At 42.0% G+C, this 27,308-nt stretch overlaps 1 protein-coding gene across 3 annotated transcripts in view; it reads right to left on the reverse strand.

The window, feature by feature from the left end:
• UBA6 (ubiquitin like modifier activating enzyme 6) overlaps positions 1 to 27,308 on the reverse strand; it is a 93,650-nt gene that overhangs the window by 25,573 nt on the left and 40,769 nt on the right. For all 3 annotated transcript variants that reach the window (XM_084857501.1, XM_084857500.1, XM_084857502.1), the window contains 10 exons: positions 19,183 to 19,249; positions 17,505 to 17,648; positions 10,645 to 10,712; positions 9,179 to 9,257; positions 7,513 to 7,593; positions 5,878 to 5,955; positions 3,824 to 4,005; positions 3,297 to 3,402; positions 2,103 to 2,192; positions 1,813 to 1,893 (listed from right to left, as the gene is read on the reverse strand). In XM_084857501.1, coding sequence (XP_084713627.1) covers positions 1,813 to 1,893; positions 2,103 to 2,192; positions 3,297 to 3,402; positions 3,824 to 4,005; positions 5,878 to 5,955; positions 7,513 to 7,593; positions 9,179 to 9,257; positions 10,645 to 10,712; positions 17,505 to 17,648; positions 19,183 to 19,249 — 976 coding nt within the window. The remainder of the gene's footprint in view (positions 1 to 1,812; positions 1,894 to 2,102; positions 2,193 to 3,296; positions 3,403 to 3,823; positions 4,006 to 5,877; positions 5,956 to 7,512; positions 7,594 to 9,178; positions 9,258 to 10,644; positions 10,713 to 17,504; positions 17,649 to 19,182; positions 19,250 to 27,308) is intronic.

The following is a 27,308-nucleotide window of genomic DNA, read 5'->3' on the forward strand; positions in this document are numbered from 1 at the left end:
AGGCGGCAGCAACTAAATCCATCCCAAAGAAAAAGAAATGCAAGAAAGCCAAGTGGCTGTCTGATGAGGCTTTACAAGTAGCTGAGGAAAGAAGCGAAGTGAAAAGCAAGGGAGAAAGGGGAAGATATATCCAACTGAATGTAGATTTCCAGAGAATAGCAAGGAGAGACAAGAATGCCTTCTTAAATGAACAATGCAAAGAAATCGAGGAAAACAACAGAATGGGAAAGACTAGAGATCTTTTCAAGAAAATCGGAGATCTCAAGGGAACGTTTTGTGCAAAGATGGGCATGATAAAGGACAAAGAAGACAGGGACCTAACAGAAGCAGATGAGATTAAGAAGAGGTGGCAAGAATACACAGAAGAACTATACAGGAAAGATCTGAATGTCCCTGATAGCCATGATAGTGCGGTCACTGAACTTGAGCCGGGCATCCTAGAGAGGGAAGTCAAGTGGGCCTTAGGAAGCATTACTAACAACAAAGCTAGCGGAGATGACAGTATTCCAGCTGAGCTATTTAAAATCCTAAAAGGTGATGCTGTTAAAGTGCTGCACTCAATATGCCAACAAATTTGGAGCACTCAACAGTGGCCACGAGACTGGAAAAGGTCAGTTTACATTCCAATTCCAAAGAAGGGCAACGCCAAAGACTGTTCAAACTACCGTACAATTGCGCTCATTTCACATGCCAGCAAGGTGATGCTCAAAATCCTACAAGCTAGGCTTCAGCAGTATGTGAACTGAGAACTACCAGAAGTACAACCTGGGTTTTGAAGAGGCAGAGGAACTAGAGATCAAATTGCCAACGTTCACTGGATCATGGAGAAAGCAAGAGAATTCCAGAAAAACGTCTATTTCTGCTTCATTGACTACGCTAAAGCCTTTGATTGTGTGGATCACAACAAACTGTGGCAAATTCTGAAAGAGGATCTAAACAGCCTCCTGTTGAGGGTGAAAGTGGAGAGTGCAAAAGCTGGTTTGAAACTCAACATTAAAAAAACTAAGATCATGGCAACTGACCCCATCACTTCCTGGCATATAGATGGGGAAGAAATGGCAGCAGTGACAGATTTTATTTTGTTGGGCTCCGAGATCACCGCAGACGGTGACTGTAGCCATGAAATTAAAAGACGCTTGCTCCTTGGGAGGAAAGCTATGGCAAACCTAGACAGCGTAGTAAGAAGCAGAGACATCACTTTGCCGACAAAGATTCGTATAATCAAAGCTTTGGTTTTCCCAATAGCAACGTATGGCTGTGAGAGCTGGACTATAAGGAAGGCTGAGCACCAAAGAATTGATGCTTTCGAACTGTGGTGCTGGAGAAGACTCTTACGAGTCCCCTGGACTGCCAGGAGGTCAAATCAGTCCATCCTAAAGGAAATCAACCCTGAGTGCTTATTGGAAGGACAGATACTGAAGCTGAAGCTCAAATATTTTGGCCACCTAATGTGGAGAGGAAACTCCCTGGAAAAGACCCTGATGCTGGGAAAGATTGAAGGCAAAAGGAGAAGGGGACAGCAGAGGATGAGATGGCTAGATAGCATCACCGATGCAATGAATATGAACTTGAGCACACTCTGGGAGAGAGCGAAGGACAGGAAGGCCTGGTGTGCTATGGTCCATGGGGTCACGAAGAGTCAGACATGACTTAACGACTGAACAACAGCAACAGTGGCAATTTTAACTGAAACCATTTTGCCACACGGAAACCAATCAATACTACCAACTACATGTAAGCTTTATCTGAGTAAAAACGACAGATCACCCAAGTAACTTCATGTGTAACATTTATCATAATGTAGATCATTACCTGTAACACCTCTTCTGCTGATGGATAGGTTTGCCAAAACTTGTTAAATAGGGAAGGCTTGTGTGAAAAAGCACTTTCAAACTAAAACAAGAAATCAGGTTATGAGAAAACAGTACTGAATATCCCTCCCCAACAAACCCTGACTAATTGGGAAAAAATCAGGGCCATTTCTGAAATGTAATGCACGATTGAGCTGTTGATGTATTTTGCATTTATTTCACTGGGGCTCGTGCAGGAAAATTTCACGCTGAATTGTGCCATAATGTATCATGCTCACAAATAAAATGTACCTTGTCTCTTGCCCACTGTATCGTATGTTCAGTGGCAGCTGGGAAAGACTTTAATGTACAAAATGGTATTTCTTCTTCAGGTGGATCTCGCTATAGTAAAAAAGAAAAAGAAAAAATTACATCATATATGCATTTGAGTTTGTTTGTTTTAATTCTAGACTTAGTTATTTCTATCATCAGATAAACTCCTTTCTATACAACCTTTCTACAAATACCAAGATAGCAAGAGTATACGCACTTACCTGGGAGTAAGTCCCATTGAACTTAGTGGAGTTTACTTTTGAGTAGATATGTATAGGACTACACTGTTAGTTTTAACAGCTTGTCTTTACAAGTGATTTCATTTTAAAAGAACGCTATTGCACTGCACATGGAAAACCATCAATACCAAATTATATTTCCAAAGGAAAACGAAACACTGAAATAGGACCCTAAAATGTTTACTTTCTACTTTTAGATGAAGTCAACAGCCTAATTTCTTATTTTGTCATTTACTTCTGGTTTGATCAGGTTATTCATCTAAGTTTAACAACTAAGTGCAGAACTGAAATAGTGTTCCTTTTACCTCTAAGTACATAAACATTATCACATGGAATCCAAAAATCACATAACTAGTTCTATATGCCCAAGGACACCTTGGACTTGTGTTTCTCAATCAGAACCCCACCACGTCCACATGACGCTTTTGAAACTGAGGGGACTTTAAAAAGCAATGTGTGACATTTATATCCCGCCTTTTTTCCTCTTGGAAGGAACCCAAGGCAGCTTATGAGGTTCTCCTCCTCTCCATTTAATCCTCACAACAACCCTGTAAGGTAGGTTAGGGTGAGACTCAGTGACTGGCCCAAACTCACCCAGTGAGTTCCATGGCCAAGTGGGGACTAGAACCCGGCTCTCCTGAGTCCCAGTCCAACAGTCTGACCACTACACCACACTGACTCTCAGTGGTTTTGAGCATTGGCATCTGTCATTCAATGGTATTTAAAAACTGAAAAGTCATACTGGGCAGGCATGCCCAACCCCTTGAACACATTTAAACAGCTCTTTGAATCTACAATGTATCTACAAAAAGGTCTCGCAGACTCAGCTGACTTTAAAGTAGCACCTTTGGTAGCGCAAAAAGATCATCCACTTCAAAGGAGATTGTGGACTCTTCAGCCCAAGGCAAACTGCTTTTATGTCTGGAGCACTTACATGACTGTTGTATGATTCTGTTAGATGAGGCACTATTACTTCAGTATGCCCTTTAGTTCCCATGGTTCCCGAGTCTAAGAGAGGGCGCAGACTTGCTAGGCAGCGGCTACGTGGAGGAAGCAAGAGTAAACAAATGAATAAGTCACGGTAGATACCATATAGGTCCTATGCCATTAGTGTTAACACCATCAAACAACTTTTTTTTAAAGGATGGAGGGTAAGGCTCTCCCAATGAGTATGTAATATATATCATGATTATTTGTCACGTCTTCCCTTGCTGATTCTTGGCACCAATGGGAGCTTTCCTCCTGATGCAAACAGGGGGGGGATCTCAATCAGGACCACAGTGTGGGCAAAGGGTTACAGACCCCTCCCGCTCCCACAAAGGTCCAAATCAACTGGAGTCTACTTTGCATTGATGCACACGTAAAATGAACCCATGGTTACTGGCAGGAAACAGAAAATTGTGTGTGGGGGGGGAGCAGAGATGACGCAGCACAAGATCTTCCTTCCAATCATGGACTTACCTGTCAATATATCTCCTGGCTTCCACATTGTCTAGTGCAGTTACAATTACATCTTGATTGGTGTAGAAGTCATCATTGAACATGTTCTCAGTAGCTGGGCACACTTTGTTAAGATATGGCTCTACCTTCATCTGAGGATTGATGCTAAGTGTGGCCGCCGCTGCAGTACAGCTTTTGGGCTTCTGTCCAAAGTTAACATATTTTACGTTTAGTTAATACTCTTGCTCTAAACAGGAGATTGTGATGTACCAGAAAAATAAACTTTAAAATTACTAGGACAGAGAAACGTATCAATGAGCATGAACTATTAGATGAAATAGGGTATGAATTACCAGCAAATCACACGCATTATACAATGGAAGTACATACGTAAGTACAGACTTGACTCTTGAGCAGAGGTAGGGCACAAAGCTCTTTAATGCTGGGAAGTTAAATGGACAGATTACCTTCTGATCATACTTTTATTGTATATATAGTTTTCCACTGCAAGAGCTGTTTCCTATATAGCTGTACAAGAGTTAAACCAAGCTCTGTATTGAAACTGATGCAAACACTTCCTAAAATAAAATATTTTGTTGCTTGGAAGGTCAGAAATCATTCATATTAACAAATGCTTATATTGAGTAAAGACCGTGGGTCCATCTAGCTGGCTTCTAGCCTGACAGTGCCTTGGTCACTCTGGTTAATAAGCGACACCGGGAACTTTCCAGAAGGAACACATTCCTGTTGGTTCTGTGGCTTTCCGTATCATTAACCAGGGTATCCTTCTGGATCTGACAGGACTGGGTCTCTGAAACAGTTTCACAGTGCTTTTGATCATTCCTGAAGAGTAGATTCCAGAAGGTGCTGTTGGGAGGCTGCTATTCATATCCACAGGGTTGGGAGGGGTTGCTTATGGGATTCTGCAGGAATCCATCTTGTCCCCCATACTGTTTAACATCTATATGAAACTGCTGGGAGAAGCAATCCAGCAATTTGGAGCTAAGTGTCACCAACATGCTGATAACACCTAGTTCTATGGCCCAAAATAGACAGACCAACCCACCAAGTGGTAAAGTTTTCTACCACCGTTTTGCTTGGCTGGCTGTACTGATGAAAACAAGCTGCAATATTTCTTATGCCATGAATTCTAATATGTGGTAAAGAGTGGAGGTTCTCCACATTTACTAAGTGATAAGTCAACTGTCTGTATTAGTAGGAACAATGAATAGCAAAGGACTTTTCCCACGGCAAGAATTTTAAATACAAGCTTGTCTTCCCTACTTTTTCTCCTTGGTTTTCAGATTTTAAGTTTCAGATTCCTACTCCAAGTGTTAGTCACATATATTTTGGTGTCTTTTTTATAGATACACTTTTAATAAAACCCCTACTCACTTTATTTGCAGAATAAATCTGTTGTTCAGGCAATCATTTGGTGTAGACAATCCATGAATTAAATTGGATTCTTGTGTCTGGTGCTGCTAATTTAGTACTGCTGATATTGTCTTGGTCCTCTCTGTTTTTATGTTTTATTTTATTGATGTTTTAACATGGCCATTAGCTGCCTTGAAGCAGATGCTGATATTTTTTGTATTTTATTATTATCATTATTATTATTTACAAGCTGGGTATTATCTAATTGGATTGTTAATGGCCCTCCAAGGCCTCAGGCAGGGGTCTTTCCCAGTCATGCTCCCAAGAAGCCAGTGATTGAATCTGGAACATTCTGCATGCCTAGCACGTGTTCTACTGTTAAGGTATGGATATAGGCCTGACGTTAATCATAGCCTCAACAACAAAATTACAGAATTTGCCCTAGGGTTAATGATATGGAAACTCAACTTTCCAATTTCATTTAAAGCACTCTTAAAGCAGGACTGGGGACCTATGCTAATGGACTACAACGCTCATCATCCCTGACCACTGACCATGCTGGTTGGGTCTGACTGGAGTTGCAATCTAACATCTGGAGGGCCACAATTTCCTAATCTCTGTCTTAAAGAGTCCATTCTATCATCACATTTGCCATTTTCTGAAAAATCGACAAATTATTTTTTGTTATTGCTCCAACATACCTGTATGTGATGTGGCCGGAAGAGAAACTGCCTATTTAAGTTTGATTTTTCTATTAAGTCAGGATCTGTAACTGCAACCTATAGTAGGTTGGACAAATAGACAGATGAAATTATAAGTCATGGTTAAATTAACAAATCTATGGATGCTTTCAGTCAGAATCAGCCCTTGAAGTCCTCAGTACGGCCACCCACACGTAACTCTTCATACAGAATATTCCCAGACTACTGTGTATTACATCCCTCCATCCTAAACTGTGCATGCAAGTCACCCCATCTTGAGTAGTTTCCTGTCCAGAATCGGATTCAAAACCATAGCTTTTTCCAACTAATGAGAATATACAATGGCATGAATTCAGATTTATTTTTATACTTCATAAATTTAAAGATACCTGATAGGGACTGACCAACTGACCCACACAGGTATCGGAACTGTTAGGGCAATTCAGCCCCACCTAGAAACCTGTATGGTTGTCAGGGTGGACACTGAGCCCATAGAATCCCAGAGTAGTTCTGATTCTGAGGAAGAGGAGTCGCTCCTGGGAGAGGAGCGCGCTCCTCTTTCCCAGGGCCAACAGCTGACGGAGATTCCTCCCACCAGCATTCCTAGCTTAGATAGCAGTCCTGGGAGTGACAGAGCGCGGGAAGTAGACTTGATGGACGCGCGACGCCGACGCAGAGAGTGGCGCCAAATGGAGGGCGCAGAAAGGAGGCGTAGTGCCCGGTTGGCGCACAAACAACGGCTGCGCCCAGAGGATCCAAGAAAAAAGGGGAGGGACTCTCCCCATTCCTTAAGTTCAGAGGTCTGCCAGTAATTCCCTTTTCAAACGGGGACCAAGTGTTCCAACGTAGGGCATAGGTACTCTGCTGCTCATATCTAGTTGCTAACAGTAGAGTTGTTAAGTTATAAAAGAGGAATAAAGCTTTGAAAAGAATCCATTTGTCTGTGTCTGGACTTGGCTACTGGATTAGACTGAGAGAGGCCTCCAAGGAGCCCTTGACAACGGTAAGCACACAGTCCAAGACACCCTAGAAGTGTTAAAAAACGTGAATCTCAACATGGAAATGGGAGCTGATATAACCCAAACTGTATAGTTCTAAATCACCCTCTGTTAAAGGAGATAACAAAGAGCTGGAGCTTCCCCTCCAAGTTCTACTGCAACCAAGGCACACCTGACCTGCTGTTATAAAGATCATGCATGGGAAAATATACACGCAAACTTAGTAGCCAGGTTCAAACAATCACTGGGGAATGAAGCCACTGTGACTTCTTTCCCTGGCTCTGGAGGTGCCACTTGCTTGTATGCATGCCATTCCCCTAATTACCCATGCCATGGCACAGGTTATGTCATCTAAACCTGGTGAGTGGTACATTGGGGGTGGCTTTCAAACCACCTTGCAACCCATGGGTTGTTGTATGGGTTATGGGATGGTTTGGAAGCCAACCGCGCCTCACACCTTGCCAGGTTTAGACAACATGACAACCCATGCTGCATCGTGGGTAATTAGGGAAATGGAGGGTACGCAAGTGGCATGTGAAGGGTGGGGAACAGAAGCCATGGTGGCTTCTTTACTTCCGATGATCGTCCAAACCCAGCCCTAAGAGAAACGGAAATCATTATGGAATAAAAAACCTACCATGCCTCTTTCTTGGCCAGTGCCAACACCAAGGAGTGCAAAATTTTTTAACATTTCGCAACCTATTGCACCACAACCAACCTATAAAATTAAAGCAAAATGATAGATATTATAACATTTCCAACCCTTATGTAGCTAAAGTTTTAGTTATGCTTCCTATGTTTGATAACACTAGCATGCATATAAATTACACTAAAAACCTCTAAATGTATTTTATCTAAATGCTACTTAATATCTATATAAAGCTGCTGGGGGTGGTCATTAGGGGTTTGGGGGCAAGGTGTCATCAGTATGCTGAAGACACTCAACTCTATTTTTCTGCAACATCTGAATCAGGAGAGGCTGTGCATGTTCTGAACTGGTGCCTGGGTGCAGTGATGGGTTGGATGAGGGTCAACAAACTGGGACTGAATCGTGGCAAGACAGGGAATCTATGGGTGGGTGGTTCCCAGGTATGGGAATTGGGGAGTTTGCCTGTTCTAGATGGGGCTGCACTCCCTCAGAAAGAACAGGTACATAGTTTGGAGGTGCTTCTGGATTCATCACTGTCATTAGAGGCCCAAGTGGCTTCTTGGCGAGGAGTGCCTATTACCAATTCTGGTTGGTATGCCACCTACGCCCATTCCTGGATAGGGATAGCCTGGCCACTGTAGTCCATGCTTTGGTAACCTCACATTTAGATGACTGTAACACACTTTATGTGAGGCTACTCTTGTGCTTGGTCCAGAAGCTTTAGCTGGTGCAGAATGTGGTAGCCAGGATACTGGGTGGAGCACTGGCTATTAGCTACTGAGCCACGTACTGCGCAATCATTAAGATCAATGTAGGAGGCCTGGCTGGTTGTACCATTACCTGCAAATTGCCATCTCACAGCAACTCGAAAGTGGGCCTTCTCCATGCTGGTGCCCACTTTATGGAATGACCTCCGCCCTGGTATTCAGGAGGTGCCAACTGTGGCATGCTTTAGTTGCCATTTCTTTACCCAGGCCTTCCCTGAGTGAGTGTGCTGTCCAGTTTGTTTGTAATAATAGGTGCTATTTTGGTTTTAATGTTTACATAAATGTTTTAACAATTATTATGTATTTTAATTGTATTTTAATGTATATCATAATGTATTTTAATGTATTTAATTTTCTTGTAAACTGCTTAGAGATTTTTCAATATGGTCAGCGGTATATAATCTATTTATTAAATGAATAAATACATTATTGTTGGGACCCCAAAGACACACTGCCATGTTAAATCTTATCTACTGGATGGAAGTTTTAGACAGCCTTTATAGTGTGTAATGAAAGACAGAAAATACCTTAAAAGCCAGACTGTAACTACCTCCAGGATCTGAAGGTACTAAGTACTGCATTCAAATGTAACAGAAACTGCACAGAACAGTGATTCATATAAGATATCACTAGGATCCATCTTTAACGAAATCCATGTTTAACTGGATATTTCATATCCATTTCAACCCAGCATGCTCCAAGCTTTTAGGAAAGGGTAGAATCAAAATTCCAATTAATGCACACTGCAGTACTTTCTAAAAGATTTGTCCATTAGATTTTATTACTACAATACAGTACAGTACTGACTACACAACAGAGGCCATTTAGAACTCGGCAATCTAGGATTTACAAAATCAAAGCAGACTTCTCCGACAAACCATACTTACTAAGAAAACATTCAGACTGTGCAGCTTCTGGCACAAGTGGTCTCCAACGCAGGCTCTCAAGGCATCATATCTATCGCCCCTGTTGCAGACAGATTTGGGATGGAGGCCAAGAGGACAACAGCAGAGAGAGACAAAAAATAGTTTCAGAATTCTTTACCATCTTGTGTACTCAGTCATTACAGTACAAGGTACATGTGGGCAACCCCCGGCCATGGGCTACATGCAGTCCTCAGGGGCCTCCCATGTGGTCCGCTGCAGGTGACCCTCCCAAACTCCTGTCCAAAATTTCCCCCTACCCAAGTTCGTGCTCCTCAGCTGGTTGGCAGGCTTGAGGGAGCATAATTGTGCTAGGGAAGACAGTGCACAGGGAAGACTCTCCCGACACCCCCTCCCCCCAGAGCAATCATGCACACGCCATCCTGCCAAACCGGGCGGGCAAAAGTGCAGTTTAAGCAGGGAAGATGGGGCATGAGTAGCGTCATCCTCAAGTGTCATCATCCCCATCTTAATCATTCGCCTCCCTGCTTGCCCAGCTGATTGGCGCTGAAGATAGCACGGAGCAGGGGTGTGCTGGGATCTCAGCACACAGGGAGGGGACATTTAAACCTCACCTCTCTGCATTCTGAGATGGGGCAGGGGGAGGAATGGAATGGAATGAATGTGAGAATGGAGTGGAGAGAGAGAGAGAGAGAGAGATAAAGGGGAAAAGGTATTCCTGACCACTTTTAGATATGATTCCACCTGCTACCAGTGGTATGGGGCTGCTGACCATTTTTCCCAAGAGGGAATGTAGCCCTTGACCCTGAAAGGTTGCCCAGCCCTAGAAAAAGAGATATAAAAATACTAACATTTCCCCAGCATATACCCTTATCACCCTCAATGTTACAAGTCAGGGCTTTTTCCATGGATCTTTAATATCCACAGCTACCAACTGAGGATAGAACTGCATGCATCTGATGAAGTTGGCTCTAGTCCATGAAAGCTTATGCTACAATAAGCATGTTTTTCTTTTAAGTGCCACAACACACTTCCTCGTTTTTGCCAGGAATAAACTAGCCTTGCTACTCTCTCTGTAAATGGCTAACGTCTCTGCACAGGGCTTGCTTTGATGGGTTAAATGTAAACACAATTAGTTCATTTGTAATGTTAAAAATCTTTTAAAAATCATATCACATGGCCTCAGACATTGTGGTGTACTAGTTAAGGGCACTGGACCAAGTCCTGGGGGAGACGAGTTCAAACTGCCACCAAGCCATGAAGATCGCTGGGTGACCTTGGGTCAGACACTATCTCTCAGCCTGAGCCCATGACATTGTTTTGAGGATAAAGGGGAGGAACCATGTGCACCACCCTGTGTTCCTTCAAGAAAAGGTGGGATATATGTTTTAAATAAATACAAACATGAAATTTAATAAAGAATGGAGAAACCGCAAGCAGGTTTGTGGTAGCATTTTAAAAATCTTTACCTCGGAAGGAATTCTTCAACACTGGCATTTTCTAGAAATGTGACCAATTCTAATGCGTCAATATACAACTAGAGAAGGAAACAAATAAATTCAACACGCATCATGTTTTAAAAGATTTAAACTACTCTCAAAATAAGAACATATCTTTCATTGTACATAAAAACTTAAGAAGAGCCATGCTAGATCAGACCAAGGTCCAGCTCGTCCAGCATTCTGTTCATGCAGTGGCCAACCAGCTGCCCGCGGGAAACCCACAAGCAGGACATGAATGCAACAGCACCCTCCCGCCCATGTTCCCCAGCAACTGGTGTACATAGGCATACTGCCTCTGATACTGGTGGTAACATATAGCCATCAGGACTAGTAGCTGTTGATAGCCTTCTCCTCCAGGAGTTTGTCCAATCCCCTTTTAAAGCCATCCAAATTGGTGGCCATCACTACATCGTGTGGTAGCGAATTCCATAGTTTAACTATGCACTGTATGAAGAATTGCTTCCTTTTATCTGTAGTGAATCTCCCATCAACCAGTTTTATGAGATGACTCCAGGTTCTAGTATTATGAGAGAGTTCTAGGTGTACAAATACTAGAACCTCAAGTTCTAGTATTTTATTAACCTCTATTATGCTCCTCCCCATACTCATCTTTTTTTTAAGCTAAACAACTCCGAAGTTGTAAACTTTCCTCATAGGGGAGTTGCTTCAGCCCCTTGATAATTTTAGTTGCCCCTTTCTGCATTGTGTTGTAGAGTGAGTGAGTGAGTGAGTATGTGTGTGTGTGTGTGCGCGTGTAGGGGGAAGGAGGGAGAGCGCATACACACACACACACACACACACACACAATACCGCATTATAGTATATATAAACTGGGAAAAAATATTAGACTATGATGGTACACTGGGATAGTAGCTTTCTCAACTGCACCACTTCAAACTGGGGGTGGGGATGTCATATTTGTGAATGCTTCCTCTTCCTAAAAAGCACCCTGCATATAGCAGACTAACATGCTAGGAACACAGCTGTGCTAAATCTTTCTCCTGATGGGTTGGTTTACCACAACCAGTTTTTTTAAAAAGATTTGGAAGCATACAGAAACTGAACCGACACTTACAGTCTGAAATAGGGTAAGCCTAGAACTTCGTTATCTTCATCTATCAGTTACTTCACTATCTGTAGCAAGTAGATCAGCTCATGTTTACCTGAAAACCTTCCAGTATCCCTGCAACAAAAAAATCTGGCATGCTACACTACAGTACTCCCCTTCATGGATCACTGCCTTGTTGTGGCAAAGGGGCTCGCGTAACTCAGTGAAGCCATAAGCTATGCCGTGCAGGGCCACCCAAGATGGACAGGTCATGGTGGAGAGTTCTGACAAAATGTGGTCCACTGGAGAAGGAAATGGCAACCCACTCCAGTATCCTTGCCAAGAAAACCCCACGGAATGTATCACAAGGCTAAAAGAGATGACGCCGGAAGATGAGCCCCTCAGGTTGGAAGGTATCCAATATACTACTGGGGAAGAGCAGAGGGTATTTCTAAGTAGCGCCAGAAAGAGTGAAGCGGCTGGGCCAAACCCGAAAGGACACTCAGCTGTGGATGTGTCTGGTGGTGAAAAGAAAATCCGATGCTGTAAAGAACAATATTGTGTAGGAACCTGGAATGTCAGATCAATGAATCAAGGTAAGCTGGAGGTGGTCAAACATGAGATGGCAAGGTTGAACATCGACATCTTGGGAACCAGCAAACTAAAATGGACAAGCATAGGCAAATTTAATTCAGGTGACCATTATATCTGCTACTGTGGGCAAGAATCGCTTAGAAGAAATGGAGTAGCACTCAGTCAACAAAAGGGTGAGAAAAGCAGTACTGGGGTACAATCTCAAAAACGACAGAATGATCTCAGTACGAATCCAAGGCAAACCATTCAACATCACAGTAATTCAAGTCTATGCCCCAACCACTGAGGCCGAAGAAGCTGAGGTTGATCGGTTCTATGAAGACCTACAACACCTTCTAGAACTAACACCAAAAAAATATGTTCTTTTCATCATAGGGGATTGGAACGCTAAAGTAGGAAGTCAAGAAATAACTGGGATAACAGGCAAGCATGGCCTTGGTGTACAAAATGAAGCAGGACAAAGGCTAATAGAGTTTTGCCAAGGGAACACACCGATCATAGCAAACACTCTTTTCCAACAGCACAAGAGGCGACTCTACACAAGGACATCACCAGATGGTCAATATCGAAATCAGATTGATTATGTCCTTTGCAGCCAAAGATGGCGAAGCTCCATACAGTCAGTAAAAACAAGACCTGGAGCTGACTGTGGCTCAGATTGTGAGCTGCTTCTTGAAAAATTTCGGCTTAAATTGAAGAACGTAGGGAAAACCACTAAACCATTCAGGTATGACCTAAATCATATCCCTTATGAATATACAGTGGAGGTGAGGAATAGATTTAAGGGATTAGACCTGATAGACAGAGTGCCTGAGGAACTATGGACGGAGGTTCGTAACATTGTTCAGGAGGCAGCAACTAAATCCATCCCAAAGAAAAAGAAATGCAAGAAAGCAAAGTGGCTGTCTGATGAGGCTTTACAAGTAGCTGAGGAAAGAAGGGAAGTGAAAAGCAAGGGAGAAAGGGGAAGATATATCCAACTGAATGCAGAGATCCAGAGAATAGCAAGGAGAGACAAGAAGGCCTTCTTAAAAGAACAATGCAAAGAAATCGAGGAAAACAACACAATGGGAAAGACTAGAGATCTTTTCAAGAAAATCGGAAATCTCAAGGGAACGTTTTGTGCAAGACGGGCATGATAAAGGACAAAGAAGGCAGGGACCTAACAGAAGCAGATGAGATTAAAAAGAGGTGGCAAGAATACACAGAAGAACTATACAGGAAAGATCTGAATGTCCCTGATGGCCATGATAGTGCGGTCACTGAACTTGAGCCGGACATCCTAGAGAGTGAAGTCAAGTGGGCCTTAGGAAGCATTACTAACAACAAAGCTAGTGGAGATGACAGTATTCCAGCTGAGCTATTTAAAATCCTAAAGATGATGCTGTTAAAGTGCTGCACTCAATATGCCAACAAATTTGGAGCACTCAACAGTGGCCACGAGACTGGAAAAGGTCAGTTTACATTCCAATTCCAAAGAAGGGCAACGCCAAAGACTGTTCAAACTACCGTACAATTGCGCTCATTTCACATGCCAGCAAGGTGATGCTCAAAATCCTACAAGCTAGGCTTCAGCAGTATGTGAACTGAGAACTACCAGAAGTACAACCTGGGTTTTGAAGAGGCAGAGGAACTAGAGATCAAATTGCCAACGTTCACTGGATCATGGAGAAAGCAAGAGAATTCCAGAAAAACGTCTATTTCTGCTTCATTGACTATGCTAAAGCCTTTGATTGTGTGGATCACAACAAATTGTGGCAAATTCTGAAAGAGATGGGGGTACCAGACCACCTTACCTGTCTCCTGAGAAACCTGTACGAGGGTCAAGAAGCAACAGTAAGAACCGGACATGGAACAACCGATTGGTTCCAAATTGGGAAAGGAGTACGACAAGGCTGCATATTGTCGCCCTGCTTATTTAACTTATATGCAGAGTACATCATGAGAAACGCCGGGTTGGATGAATCACAGGTCGGAATTAAGATTGCTGGGAGAATTATCAACAACCTCAGATACGCAGACGATACCACCCTCAAGGCAGAAAGCGAAGAGGATCTAAAGAGCCTCTTGTTGTGGGTGAAAGAGGAGAGTGCAAAAGCTGGTTTGAAACTTAACATTAAAAAAACTAAGATCATGGCATCTGGCCCCATCACTTCCTGGCATATGGAAGGGGAAGAAATGGCAGCAGTGACAGATTTTATTTTCTTGGGCTCCAAGATCACCGCAGACGATGACTGTAGCCATGAAATTAAAAGACGCTTGCTCCTTGGGAGGAAAGCTATGGCACACCTAGACAGAAGCAGAGACATCACCTTGCCGACAAAGATCCGCATAATCAAAGCTGTGGTTTTCCCAGTTGTAATGTATGGCTGTGAGAGCTGGACTATAAGGAAGGCTGAGCGCTGAAGAACTGATGCTTTCGAACTGTGCAGCTGGAAAAGACTCTTACGAGTCCCCTGGACTGCTAGGAGGTCAAAGCAGTTCATCCTAAAGGAAATCAACCCTGAGTGCTCATTGGAAGGACAGATACTGAAACTGAAGGTCAAATATTTTGGCCACCTAATGCGAAGAGAAAACTCTCTGGAAAAGACCCTGATGCTGGGAAAGATTGAAGGCAAAAGGAGAAGGGGACAGCAGAGGATGAGATGGCTAGATAGCATCACCGATGCAATGAATATGAACTTGAGTATGCTCCGGGAGAGGGCGGAGGATAGGAAGGCCTGGCGTGCTATGGTCCATGGGGTCATGAAGAGTCGGACATGACTTAACGACTGAACAACAACAACACTATAGTACTGGGTCTCATAGTTTACTATTTCTCAACTGAAGATGTTTTTCCCCAAAACATTCCCCGTTTTTTATAGATCTGGTCTGCATGTTACAACAACCCATCAGTTTAAAAATCAATGGGTTGTCATGCATGAGTGAGAGCTTCCTGCAGCTTCCTGCCTCTTCTGCTTTTACTCAGCAACCCACAATCTGTTCCTGTGGATAGTGATGTCTGAACTCAGACCACTGGGTTGTTTTGGAGCTTGTTGGGTTTGTTGTTGGGTTAACCACTTCATTGTTTAGCCCTTAAGCAACTCAATGGTCTGGGTTCAGACGCCATGCTCAGCAAGAGACAATCGTGGCTTGGTGAGCCAATCATGGGTTGCTGAGTAAAAGCCGAAGAGGTAGGCATGCTGCAGGCAGTGCACCCACTCTCTCCCACTTGTCCCTAACAACCTATCTGTTTTTAAAACAATGGGCTGTTGTTACATGCAAACAGCAGCATACTATGAATGTTTATGTCCAGACAAGACACTTAAGAGGAATACCCACATCTACAGCAATTCAGTATAATAATGCATCCTAGCTTACCGCTGAAAGACCTTAATAAGGCTACTTAGCCAGCCCTGGGCCGGAGGGGAGAAGTGCCCTCTCCCCAGACAAGTAGCCCCCCCCCCCACATCTCTATTGCTCGATTCCTGTGATTATTGAAGAAAAGGCTCTTCTCACGTGCACCTGTAACTCAGTCATAAAACTAGGAATTAAGATAAGGATGCTATCTTAAGCATCCTTACTTGAAAGTGAACCCCATCAAGATCTAGAGGCCTTAATTCAGAGATAATAGATTCATGTGAACTATATCATTTTTCTCTTTCAGAAATCTAACATGTGGGACAAAGTTCACATACCCCTCGAAATATACTTAGCTCCCCTATGCCCCCCCTGTTTTTTTCCTAGGGTCACACTGTAAGGCCATGACAAACAGTAACCTCCCAATTTCAGAGCAAGAGAGCAAGAGAGTGGAATGTCAGTGCACCTTTATCTAGAGGAGGGATGGGCAATGTGTGGCCCTCCAGATGCTTTGGCCTACAACTCCCATCAGCCCTCGCCAGCACAGCCAATGGTGAGAATTGATGGAAGTTGTAGGCTGAAACTGGAGGGCCACAAATTGCCCACCCCTGATCTAGAGAGAGCTTTAAATCAAAACAGAGTTTTGCATACTTAGTGAGAGCATTTAGGTAATCTAATCATTTCTACACCAATTAAAGTTAACTGTGTCATTTCTCAGACACAAGATCACTGTACAATTCAGATAAACAGAACTGTGAACCCACATTTCAAATAGTTTGTTGGCCAAAGACGATCCTTCAAACCATAGTTTGGAGATGCATGAACAAGTGCTGTGCTTTCACATTCCCTCCTCTCTTTACCCTCCTCCTCTCACCCACAAGGCTTAATTCATTACTTCTTGTTTTGTCTGAACTGGCAAACTATGGTTTGAGCAAACCCTCCAAACTACGACTGCAAGCTTGCAAGTAGGGATGTATGAAAGTCACTTACCTTGCTGAAGGGTGACATTTGCGGTGGGGGGGAGGCGCTCCATCCCTCCCCCCGAAATTCTCCCCGGCCTGCTCCGCTCTGCAGCAACTCTGTGGAGCCGCCAGCCAGGGCCGCCCGCAGCCGGACATCCGGCCGCTGGACTGCACAGGGACGCAAATGGTGGCTGCCGTAGCCACCGCTATCTGCGTCCCTGTATTTTGCCATGATAGGCTACCTAAATATATACGTAGCCTATCACGGCAAAAAAAAAAAAAAAAGGCAACGCAAATGGTGGTGGCTATGGCAGCCGCCATTTGCGTTCCCCCCCCTTTTTTTCCGTGATAGGCTACGTAAATATTTATGTAGCCTATCACGACCTCCGCAGGGACACAAATGGCGTCCCTGCATTAGCCGTGATAGGCTACGTAAGTATTAATGTAGCCTATCACGGCAATAATGAAGAAGCGAATGGCGGCCGCAGATGCGGCAGCCATTCACAAAGCAGCGCAAACGGCAGCAGGTAAGTGCTCCGTTTCGCGTGCCTTTCGTGGGGGGCTTTGTTCCACCACAGATTTCGGGGGGCTGAATGCACTGGCATTCGGCCTCACCGAGATCCGTGGCAGAATTCTCTGACATCCCTACTTGCAAGCCTGGTTTAGAAGTCTTACTCACACCATAGTCTGCCAGTTTGGATTTAAGAGCAAGCTACAGTTTGCTTAAACCTAATTAAGACCTGTGTGCAAGAAGGAGAGGGGAAGAAGACTATGTAAGGAAAAAAATCTTCCAAACCAGGAAGATCAGCTGAATGCAGCCAGTGCTCGCACAGCAGTCATATCTCTAAATGCATGTAACTTAATCGAGAGCAAAGAAAACTGACCCACTGTTGCAGTGGAGAAAACTTTCCTGTCACTGCTTTCAGGACTTCTTGACTGGCAACACCACCAAGTGCTGCTGTGAGGGGTGCCAAAGAGCCCTCTGCTATCCTTGATAACCATTTCACGATATCTTTGTTAACTTGAGGCTGTAATTGAAAACAAAGTAAGAAATACCTCCAGATAGTAATACAGTTAAATTCTTCAGCGTAAGTAGCTTCTCACTACTTAAACTGGTGGACCGTAGCACATAAATTGACAACAGAAAATGTATGGGGTATGAGTTCACTGCCCATTCAAATTCAACTCTTGGCTTCTACTGTAGTCACAAATTGGCAAATTAGCTCCACACTCCATAAATCAACCATTGCAGCCCAAGAAACTATTAAGCTGTAGCATAAGGATAACCCTCTAGTGTGGCCTGCCACACTGAGGGCATGGTAAATTGGAGTACGTTTTTGCCTTAACTGAAATGTTTAGAGCTGTAACCAAGCTGTTATCAGAAGAACAGTTTAACCAATTTTGCTCCAAAGACTCCAAGGCTTTTAGAGATATTTTGGGTGAAATCACAACATGAGTTTGGTGTGGACATTAACGTGGAACAAAACTGCAATCTTTGAAAATATTGCCAGAACTGTGCAAATCCCTACTGTGAACTACTGTGCACAATAGCCACGTGTAGATCCCTTAAGTGGAAGCACCCATTCATACAAATAATGCCTCTTCCCAAGAGTTTTCAAGCAACTGACCCAGCAGTTCTCTCTGTTCTCTCCTGGGAAATGTTAGCACAAGAGCTGGTTTTGTGAGCCACCCAGAGAGGTATTGGGTGGTACAGAAATATAATAAATAAATAATAATAATAAAAGCAAAACAAAACTAGTAGGAAAACCTCAGTGAATCTACATTACTGTCTCCACAAGATTAGCCGTTCTGTCCTCCCAAACTGTTGTACAAAACTGCCTGAGGCACTCATTCCTATGATGTAAAAATGTGTTTAGATTACATGTCCTACAGCCCCTATTTGATGTACAAATATTCAGCAGTATGTACTGAGATTATGCATCATACACTAGGGGTTGGATCCAACCCTTGCACAAGCAGAAGTCCTCTTGCATAAGAGGACTTCTGTTTGTGTGACAGGACTTCCCTGCCCTCTCCTCCTCCCTGCAGTCCCTCACATGAGCTCCAAATCTGTTCCAGAAGGTTGGGAAATCCTCTGGAGCTGATTTGGCGGGGGGGAGGGGCACAGGGGCTGCATGGGGGAAGGGGAAATCCATTTTGCCAGCAGTTCCCTCTTGCTGATGAAAAAACACAATTGGACACAAAACTGGGATAGCAATATTGAATGTTTACTGGATAAGCAGCTAAGTTGAAGCAACTGTGGAAACCTGTATACATTCTTTAAGGAGCTGAATAGCAGTGTTAATTGAATTTTTGCATGCTTCCTATGAAGGATAGTTTCTGGTGGATGCAGGAGAAGACATCAAGGTGCCTCACAAAGATACTCGTATGAAGATATAAATCTCTAGAACATGCAAGAAAGAAAGCAGTTTAACCTACAAGGCAGAGTGGGAAGCAGGATGATTCTCTCATGATGCTCAGTTCCTAGATTTAACTGGACTCTATTATAATACAGGCATTAACTTACTAAAGTCACAGGTAAGTTAATGCAGAGCTACTCACTTTGCCCTCCAGTGTTTTGCTTACGGACAGTGCTATCTTCAGCATCTCATCAGCATCCTGAAGGCACCTAGAACCCAAACAGAAAGAATATGGCAGGGAGTGTCCCGAGTTCTTTATTTGGGGCATAAGCACAGTTATGGTATTTTTTAGAAGTATTATTTTGTTTTTGACCATCAGAGTTGCACAGTTTTGGGGTAAAGAAGGTGAGCAAAGGTGTACTTTATTTTATACATGCTGCGAAGGGGCAATGGACTTACTGAAGGGGAGGGCCGAGGCCAGGATTGAAACCCAGGCAAGGAGTAAAAGGCCAAAGAGTTAATTTTAATAAAGGGATGGCTACGCCGCTGATTACAGTTATAACATTTAATGTTAAAGCCATGGGGGACAAAATAAAAGGGGCTAGAATTACTCAATACTTACAGACAATGTTCCCCCCATTTTTTTTTTTGCAAGAAATTCACAAGGCAGATCCAAAAATCTCATTATTGCAAAATAAATTTTGTAATTTAATTTTGTAAATTTCGTAAACAATTTTTAGCCCCTGGCTGTACAAAAGCTGGGGGAACAGGCATAGTGCTAGCTGACAGCCTGGATTTCAGACCTGGCCACATTTTAAAGGACAAAAAGGAAAGATTTATCTCTGTAGAGGGAGTACTGAACAGTAAAAGACATCTAACTCTGGGGGCAATGTACGCACCAAACATGGGACAAAAAAAGTTCGTAAGTATGGTCATGAGAAAGATGAAAAAATTCATGAAATATGGATTTATAATAGGGGGAGATTTAAATTGGAATGTCAGAGGTATGTCACACAGGGACTTGACTTCATCCAAAGTGGAAGAGGAAATGTCAGAATGTAAAAGAACTTAAAAAGGGGTGGGAGCAGCTGACTCTGCTACGATTGTTAAGAGCCAGGGGGATCATGGATGTCTGGGGTGAGTGCAACCCTAGAGATAACAGTTTCACGTTTCAATCATCGAGATTCAGACCTTAAGTTGTATAGACTTTATCTTAACCCCCAAATCCTTATTAGAGACTGTTAGATCAACCCATGTTGGAATCATTAAAATAACAGACCACGCCCTAGTGGCAGTAGAACTGGCTGTGGACTCTGACCTGCCCCAAAGCACACCATCTTGGTCCTTTAGCCCATTATTAACTGCAAATGAGACTATTCGAGAAAGAATTCAGGAGGCGCTTACACAGTACTTTAATGAGAATTCTACTCCAGGAATTTCAAATCGTCTCCATTATGAAGCAATGAAACCTGTTATAAGATGGGTCTCCATTCAGGAGAAGGCATGGTTAAAAAGGCAGGTCTCAAAAAGGAGTAAATATCCAGAATTATCAATAGCAGATGTATCCTCACAGTACGCACAAACAGGCCCTAGGTACCTATATAAAAAAATTGAAGCTAAGAGGAAAGAGCTGGAGGTATTAGAGACAAAACAGACAACTTAGTCTCCTGTATTTGAAACAGAAGTTTTATGAATATGGGGGGAAAATTATCGGATGATGGCAAGAGGATTACTAAAGGAAAGGGTGAGAAATCAGATATTAAGTATCCAGGCAGCGACAGGGGAATGTATATATAATACTCAAAAAATCTGTAAGGAGGTTGCAGACTTTTATAAGTCATTATATGACATTTCCTCACCTCCTCCAGCACGTATTCAAATTTTTAAAGATTCAATTAATTTGCCACTGTTAGGGGAGGGGGATAGAAGGCTGATGGACTCTCCTATTCTAAATGAAAAGGTCAGTGAGGTAATCAAAAATTTAAAGGAAGCAAAATCACGGGCCCAGACAGACTCACTACAAATGTTTATAAAACTTACAAGGACACACTGACATGTTATTTAACTGCAGTATTTAATGATGTCCTAGGAGGGGCACCCCTCCCATCAACATGGAGACAGTCCTGCATAATGGTAATTCCAAAACCATATAAGGACCCCGCTCTGATTGGCTTATATGATTCAATCTCCTTACTAAATGTAGATTATAACATTTTCACAATGGTACTTACAAACTGGATGAAAACCTTTATAACAAATTACATACATCTGGACCAAATGGGATTTGTCCTCAAACATCAAATATCCGACCCAATTACGAGACTATTAAATATAATCGAATCATCCCCATTAACCATATTGGCATTAGACATATTCACAGCTTTTGATTGCGTGGAACCCGCATTCCTAATCAGTATGATGGACAAATTTGGGTTCGGCACAAAATTTAAGCACGTTCTACATCAAATCTACTCTCACTCAGAAGTGAAATTGAGAATAAATAATTATGACTTAGTTCCAATAACCATCCGACATGGAACAAAACAAGGATGCCCATTGCCACCACTCCTATTCGCATTGGTATTAAAACTTGTAGCAGACAACATCCGTAAAGAACTAGATCAACATGGAGTGGGGATAAACTCACATCCCCATACGATAAGCCTTTATGCGAATGACATGGTTGTATATACAGAACACCCGATAGCAACCGCAGTTAAACTTAAATTAATTCTGCCTGATTTTGCACAAGCGGCAGGCCTGTGCATTAATTATTCAAAATCAGAGACCATGTTTTTCAACACAGCACCAAAAATACGCCAATTCTCTGATCTGATGGAGATCCCAGTGGTTCATACTGTGTTTCGTTATCTAGGGATACAAGTTACAAAAAACTAAAACAAACTCTACAAAGCAAACTGTGGAAAGGTCTGGAAAGACATCAACAGGGACATAAGGCGATGGAGGTTAATGAAACTCTCTAAAATGGATAGACTGATGGCAGTAAAGACGACAGTCCTCCCTCGCCTTATGTTCCTTTTCTGAACACTCCCAGTTTATATCCCTCAGAAGCATTTAAATAAATGGCAGAAAAAAATTAATTCTTTTATCTTTGCCACAAAACACCCAAGGATTAGAGCAACCCTATTCCACCTGAAAGCACAGCAGGGGGGTTGAGGGATACCGAACTGGCAAGTCTATTATGATGCTTGTCAACTTCAGCAGGCAATCCCCATAATTTTAAAAGATGAGGGAACGCAATGGGTTTCAATGGAATATCGTTAAGTGATCACCTATTGCTTAAAAATAAAACTAACCTTAGGCACCTAGTTGAAAATAGGTTTACACAAAACACTTGCCAGAGCTGGACAAGGTGGGCAGCGAAATTGTTCCTGGGGACATTGCCACTACTCCCAGTGGAAAGTCACCCTAATTTCGGTAACAAGGCCAGGACATATAATTTCGCTGAATGGAAAGAAAGAGGGATCCATTGGCTGTACCAATTTTATGAGGAGGGTCCACCAATAAAAATGGAGGCTTTAAAAGAAAAGTTGGGCAACGGAGCATTGCCCTGGCTTTTGAATTGCCAACTCCGGTCCTTACTGAGTTCCTCCTATGATGAAAAATGAGGCCACTAGAAGCCTAACTATGTTTGAAAAATTAATGGTAGGGAACTCAGGAGAGACCCGGGGATTTATTTCTGTAACATACAAACAGTTCCTGCATTTCACATTTGATTTAACCACTTCACAAAAAACTTGGTAGGAAACAAACTGGAGCTTTAAAGTAGATGACTATGACTGGCAACAACTATGGGATAAGCCTCCATATAAATCAATATCAGCCCGAACTAGAGAGATGTCACTGAAAATAGTCCATGGGTGGTATCTGACTCCAAGGCATCTCTCACTTATGACATACTCAACTTCTCCTCAGTGTTGGAGGGGGTGCCAGGAGTCAGGAACGTACCAGCACATGTGGTGGGATTGTGCAGAAGTCCAATCATTCTGGCAGGCAGTGGCAGCAGAGATGGGCCATATTACAAATCAAAATATCCCACATATGCCAAGTCTAGCAGTATTAAATTTGTTTATAGGGGAGGTCAGTAATTTAAACAGTAAGGAGGTGATTACTCATTTACTTGTAGCTGCCATAACCACGATAGCTAGGTTTTGGAAGGGATTCACCTTCCAGGGATTAGATTACTGGTATGCCACAGTCTGGCAAATAGCCATAATGGAAAAAATATCGCACAAGTTGAAGGTGGCCAGGGGTCAAAGCAAACACGATTCATTCCATGCGATATGGTTTGACTTTATCGCATATACGAACAGAACATCAATATTTGATACCCTCGCGCTACAAAACCCTATTGCTTTTATAAGGAAGAAAATAGATGAAGAATAATCCTGAGCCCGTCTGATAAAATATCTAGTAGCACTGACAAGAATTACCAGTGACCTCTGTACACCCATTAAGATATAACTGTATGATAAGAAGATGCAATCCTGATGGATTTTTTTTTATTTTAGTTTCTATTTTGGTTTGGTTTTATTTTGCTTTGTTAATATTACTCAAATTCAATAAAAATCTGTATTAAAAAAAGAAAGAATATGGCAGCTCAGTACTGCCCTGAAAACAAATGCAAACTTTAAATACAGTACTAAAGTATGAATGGAAACCAGGTGTGGTACCAGCTTTTATCAGATGCTCAGATGTCCATAGTTACTAAAGGATACTACCCTTCTGGGACATTCATCACCTATGGATGGATGCTATCAGTGACAATGGAGTCTCTTCCCCACCCACCCTGATGCCGCTGCTCCTTATAATGCCTCAAGGAGCAATGGAGAAAGCTGGGTGAGCTTGGTGCATCACCAGGCAGCATAAATGACATACTGTGAAGAGCATACAAGGTAATAATCTATGTGATTCCCAGTAAACCCCCTTTTCAACAAGTGAGCCTGGGACTTTTAACCAGACAAAAAGGTGGTGCTGCGCAGAAGTAGGCTCCAGCAGAGGCCTTTTCTCGGTCTCTGTGTCTGTTGCTGAACCACAAGCACTTGAATGGTCATTTGCACCAGGTATGAGGCAAACAAATTGGTTTTGAGAAACTATTTTTGAATTGTCAGCAACAGAATTTGGCAATTCACGATATCCGGTTGGAGCCATGGCATCCTGCAGTGACTTGCGGAGCTCTGCAGGTTGCTTATCTCAAACAGCTGTGAAAAGGTTGGGAAACCTTTTTATCTTCCCCTGGAATTAAAAGGGGAAGCTTACAGTACCATCCGGATGAAATCTTGGAAGAACAGCTGCTTCTGCCAAAAAACAGGGGGGCTGAAATCTAAGATTAGATGCCGGAGTGTCATCTACTGAACGCTGTTTGAAACTCCTAAGCAATTAGGAGACATAAGGACAAACGGCTCCAAATAGTATTTCTGAATTTAAACTACCAGAAATATCTGAGGACTTGTAATTAAATCTGCATGTTTGGTTTTTTTGTTTCTGCAATTATACTTGCTTGTTGTGCTTTTGAAAGTGGAGGATGGCAGTACCAAAGGAAAAAAAGAAAGGCTTGAGAACACCTACCCCCCAAATTGCTCCCTCGTCAAAGGTTTCTAGAAATGCTGGAGATACAAGAGGAGTTACTGGCTTTGATAAAAACTATGTCTTCTCAGCTACCAGAGCAGTCAAAGAAACTTGAAACAATTCAGGACTCAATGACTGCCCTTCAGGGGGCTGTAGATTTAATTAATATCTCTTTCCAAAAGATGGAATTGAAGGTTAATGCTCTTGAAGATCGGGTTACTGCTCATGAAATGGCCATCGAAGCGTCTCATAATATTTTGTCTGCTCAAATTTCTCAAGTGGAGGCCTGCACACGTAGAGCGAGTGCACGTATCCTTGATATTAAAGATGTGCTTACTGATATAGGTTTGGCTGAATTTATGGATAAACTTTTGCATGAGCTATTTGCTTTATCATCTGATTTTTTTTACTTGATATTGAGCATACGTATCGTGTTCCTGGTTCAATACATGACACTAAAGGGACTTTTGGGACTGTTATTGTTCAATTTTCACGCGTCTCTACAAAAAATTACCTTATGTGTCTGGCAAGAGAACAAGGTGAGCTTCGGTGGGGACCAGCAAATGACAAGATTATGCTCTTTCCCAATTATACTAATCGCTGACAGAAGAAGGCAATTCACCAAGGTGAGAAGTTTGGCAAAGTGAATTAACCTGCAATATCATATTGAATATCCAGCTACATTTTGCATTCTTTTTGAAGGCCAGATGAAAAGATTTTTGGATCCTGATGCTGCAGAATCATTTTTAATTGGTATTAAAATTAAAACAAGGGAACCAACTCTCTCAGCCTCCGGAGTTGGAACTTAGCCATCTGTACTGTTCTTTTGAAGTGCTATTTGGGCTATAGCTGATAAGATGTCTAGGCAGTATGCCAGAGTAAATGTTTGCATGCTTTTGTTTTCTTTCTCCTTTTTTGTTATACTGTAATAAAATGCCTATTTGTGTGAGTATGTGTGAGTACACATATAAATATATTTTTAGATATATTACTTAAAATATACAAATGATTTGCTTTTGTTTTTTATTTTTTTATCTTTTTCATAAACTCCCCCTTATTATTATCATCATCATTATGGGATTATTATTATTATTACTATTTCTTGTTGGGTAAACCTTTAATGTTTATTAATACACATTAACTAAATAGTAATATATGGCCAATGGAAATGGATTGTTTGTTCCCATTCCTTTGCTATGAGACTGAGGTTATGATATTGAAAGATAAGGTTTACCGTTTGTGGTGTAGAGGATTGGAGATTTAATAATACTTGCAATGTTTGGAAGAATGCTGTATAGGTATAATCTGCAATTGGATTTATATTTGGATATTTGGTTTGTTCTTACTGAAGTTTAACATAATCCTTTTTTCCCTTTCTTTTTTTCTCTTCCTTCTTTGCTATCCTCCTTTTTTTCTTTTCCTCAGAATACTGTAATGTTGGAACCTGAAGATTCTGATTATGTTGTTGGTAGTGTCTATTTCATTTATAAAAATAAAATAAAAGCAGATTAAAAAAAAGAGTTTGGCAATTCATTTTCTTTTTTAAAGAGAATGTCCTCAAGAAATATTGTTTAACTGTGCATCTTGCTGAATACACATCAAAATTTTGCTATTTTAAACTTGAAACTGGCAATTTAATAAACTGAAAGCAAAACAGAAATTCAAGCATTAAAAATCAAAATTCTTTCCTCGTGAATTTCTGTTCTTCTTATAGGTAGGAAGTAATTCAACATTTGATAATGTCCTGGGGCTAGGAAGGTAGAGCCAAAACCATTTTCTGTGACATTGGATCTCCCTCAAATTTGATAAAGGCCACAGGAACAAGGTTACAAAGCCAATTAAATTAAATTAAATATAAGTGCAGTGTGTGTGTGTGTGTATTCCCTACGGAACAACCATCTAATCTGGCAATCCTTGAAATAAGGGAAAACTTTTGGATTTGTAGACTGGATGCACTGACTCCAAATATCCTGAACTTGGAGGATAATACCACCTCCTGTATTTCTCTTGCAACCTGGGAATTCCACCCACAGCTCTAACATTCTATAGCTGTGTTTCAGCACCTGTACTGTCACGGATAAAGGCCAAAGCTGAAACATTTGATAGAAATGAAATAATATACATTTATTCCTGTTTTGGCAATTGCTCTATTAAAAATATAGATTCTTATTGCGGCTGGTCGCATTCCTCAGGGATCCAGAGTAGAGATGCATGGATTTTGTTAAATCTGTTCCATCTGTGATATGTGGACTGTCAAGCGTCTTTTGCTCTGTCGTCTGCTCATTGATGGATTCAGATACTCCCCCCACCTTTGGAAAAGTACGCAAAAACATCCACCAATATTTATCAACGTTTCACTGACCGAAAACATGTTGCGCATTTTTCTTAGCTCAGCGTACAATCAATGAGCAGAGCGCACAAAAAGACTGCTACACATCAGCGGCTGAAGAGAGATCAGAGATGTATAAACACTGTGTTGTTGTTTTAAAATGGTGTTTATATTAATGTAGTTTCCAGCAATTTTGATGTTTTTATATAACTAAATTTGTGAACAATTCCGGAGAGTAAAAACTGGTCTGCAAGTCCGCAGAATCCACGTGACTCACAAAAAAGATGGTTCCCTGCAGAATCTTCAGGTCGGATTCATAGAATTCCAAACTCCAAACTCATTTTAATCCGTTGTGGATTTCTCTGACATTCCTAATCCAGGGTCTGTCTGATTGTATTGCTGTTTGGTTG

The sequence above is a fragment of the Heloderma suspectum genome, chromosome 5, assembly GCF_057233095.1.
Source record: "Heloderma suspectum isolate Gila_16-S chromosome 5, 16-S_ref, whole genome shotgun sequence".
Classification (NCBI taxonomy): Eukaryota; Metazoa; Chordata; class Lepidosauria; order Squamata; family Helodermatidae; genus Heloderma; species Heloderma suspectum.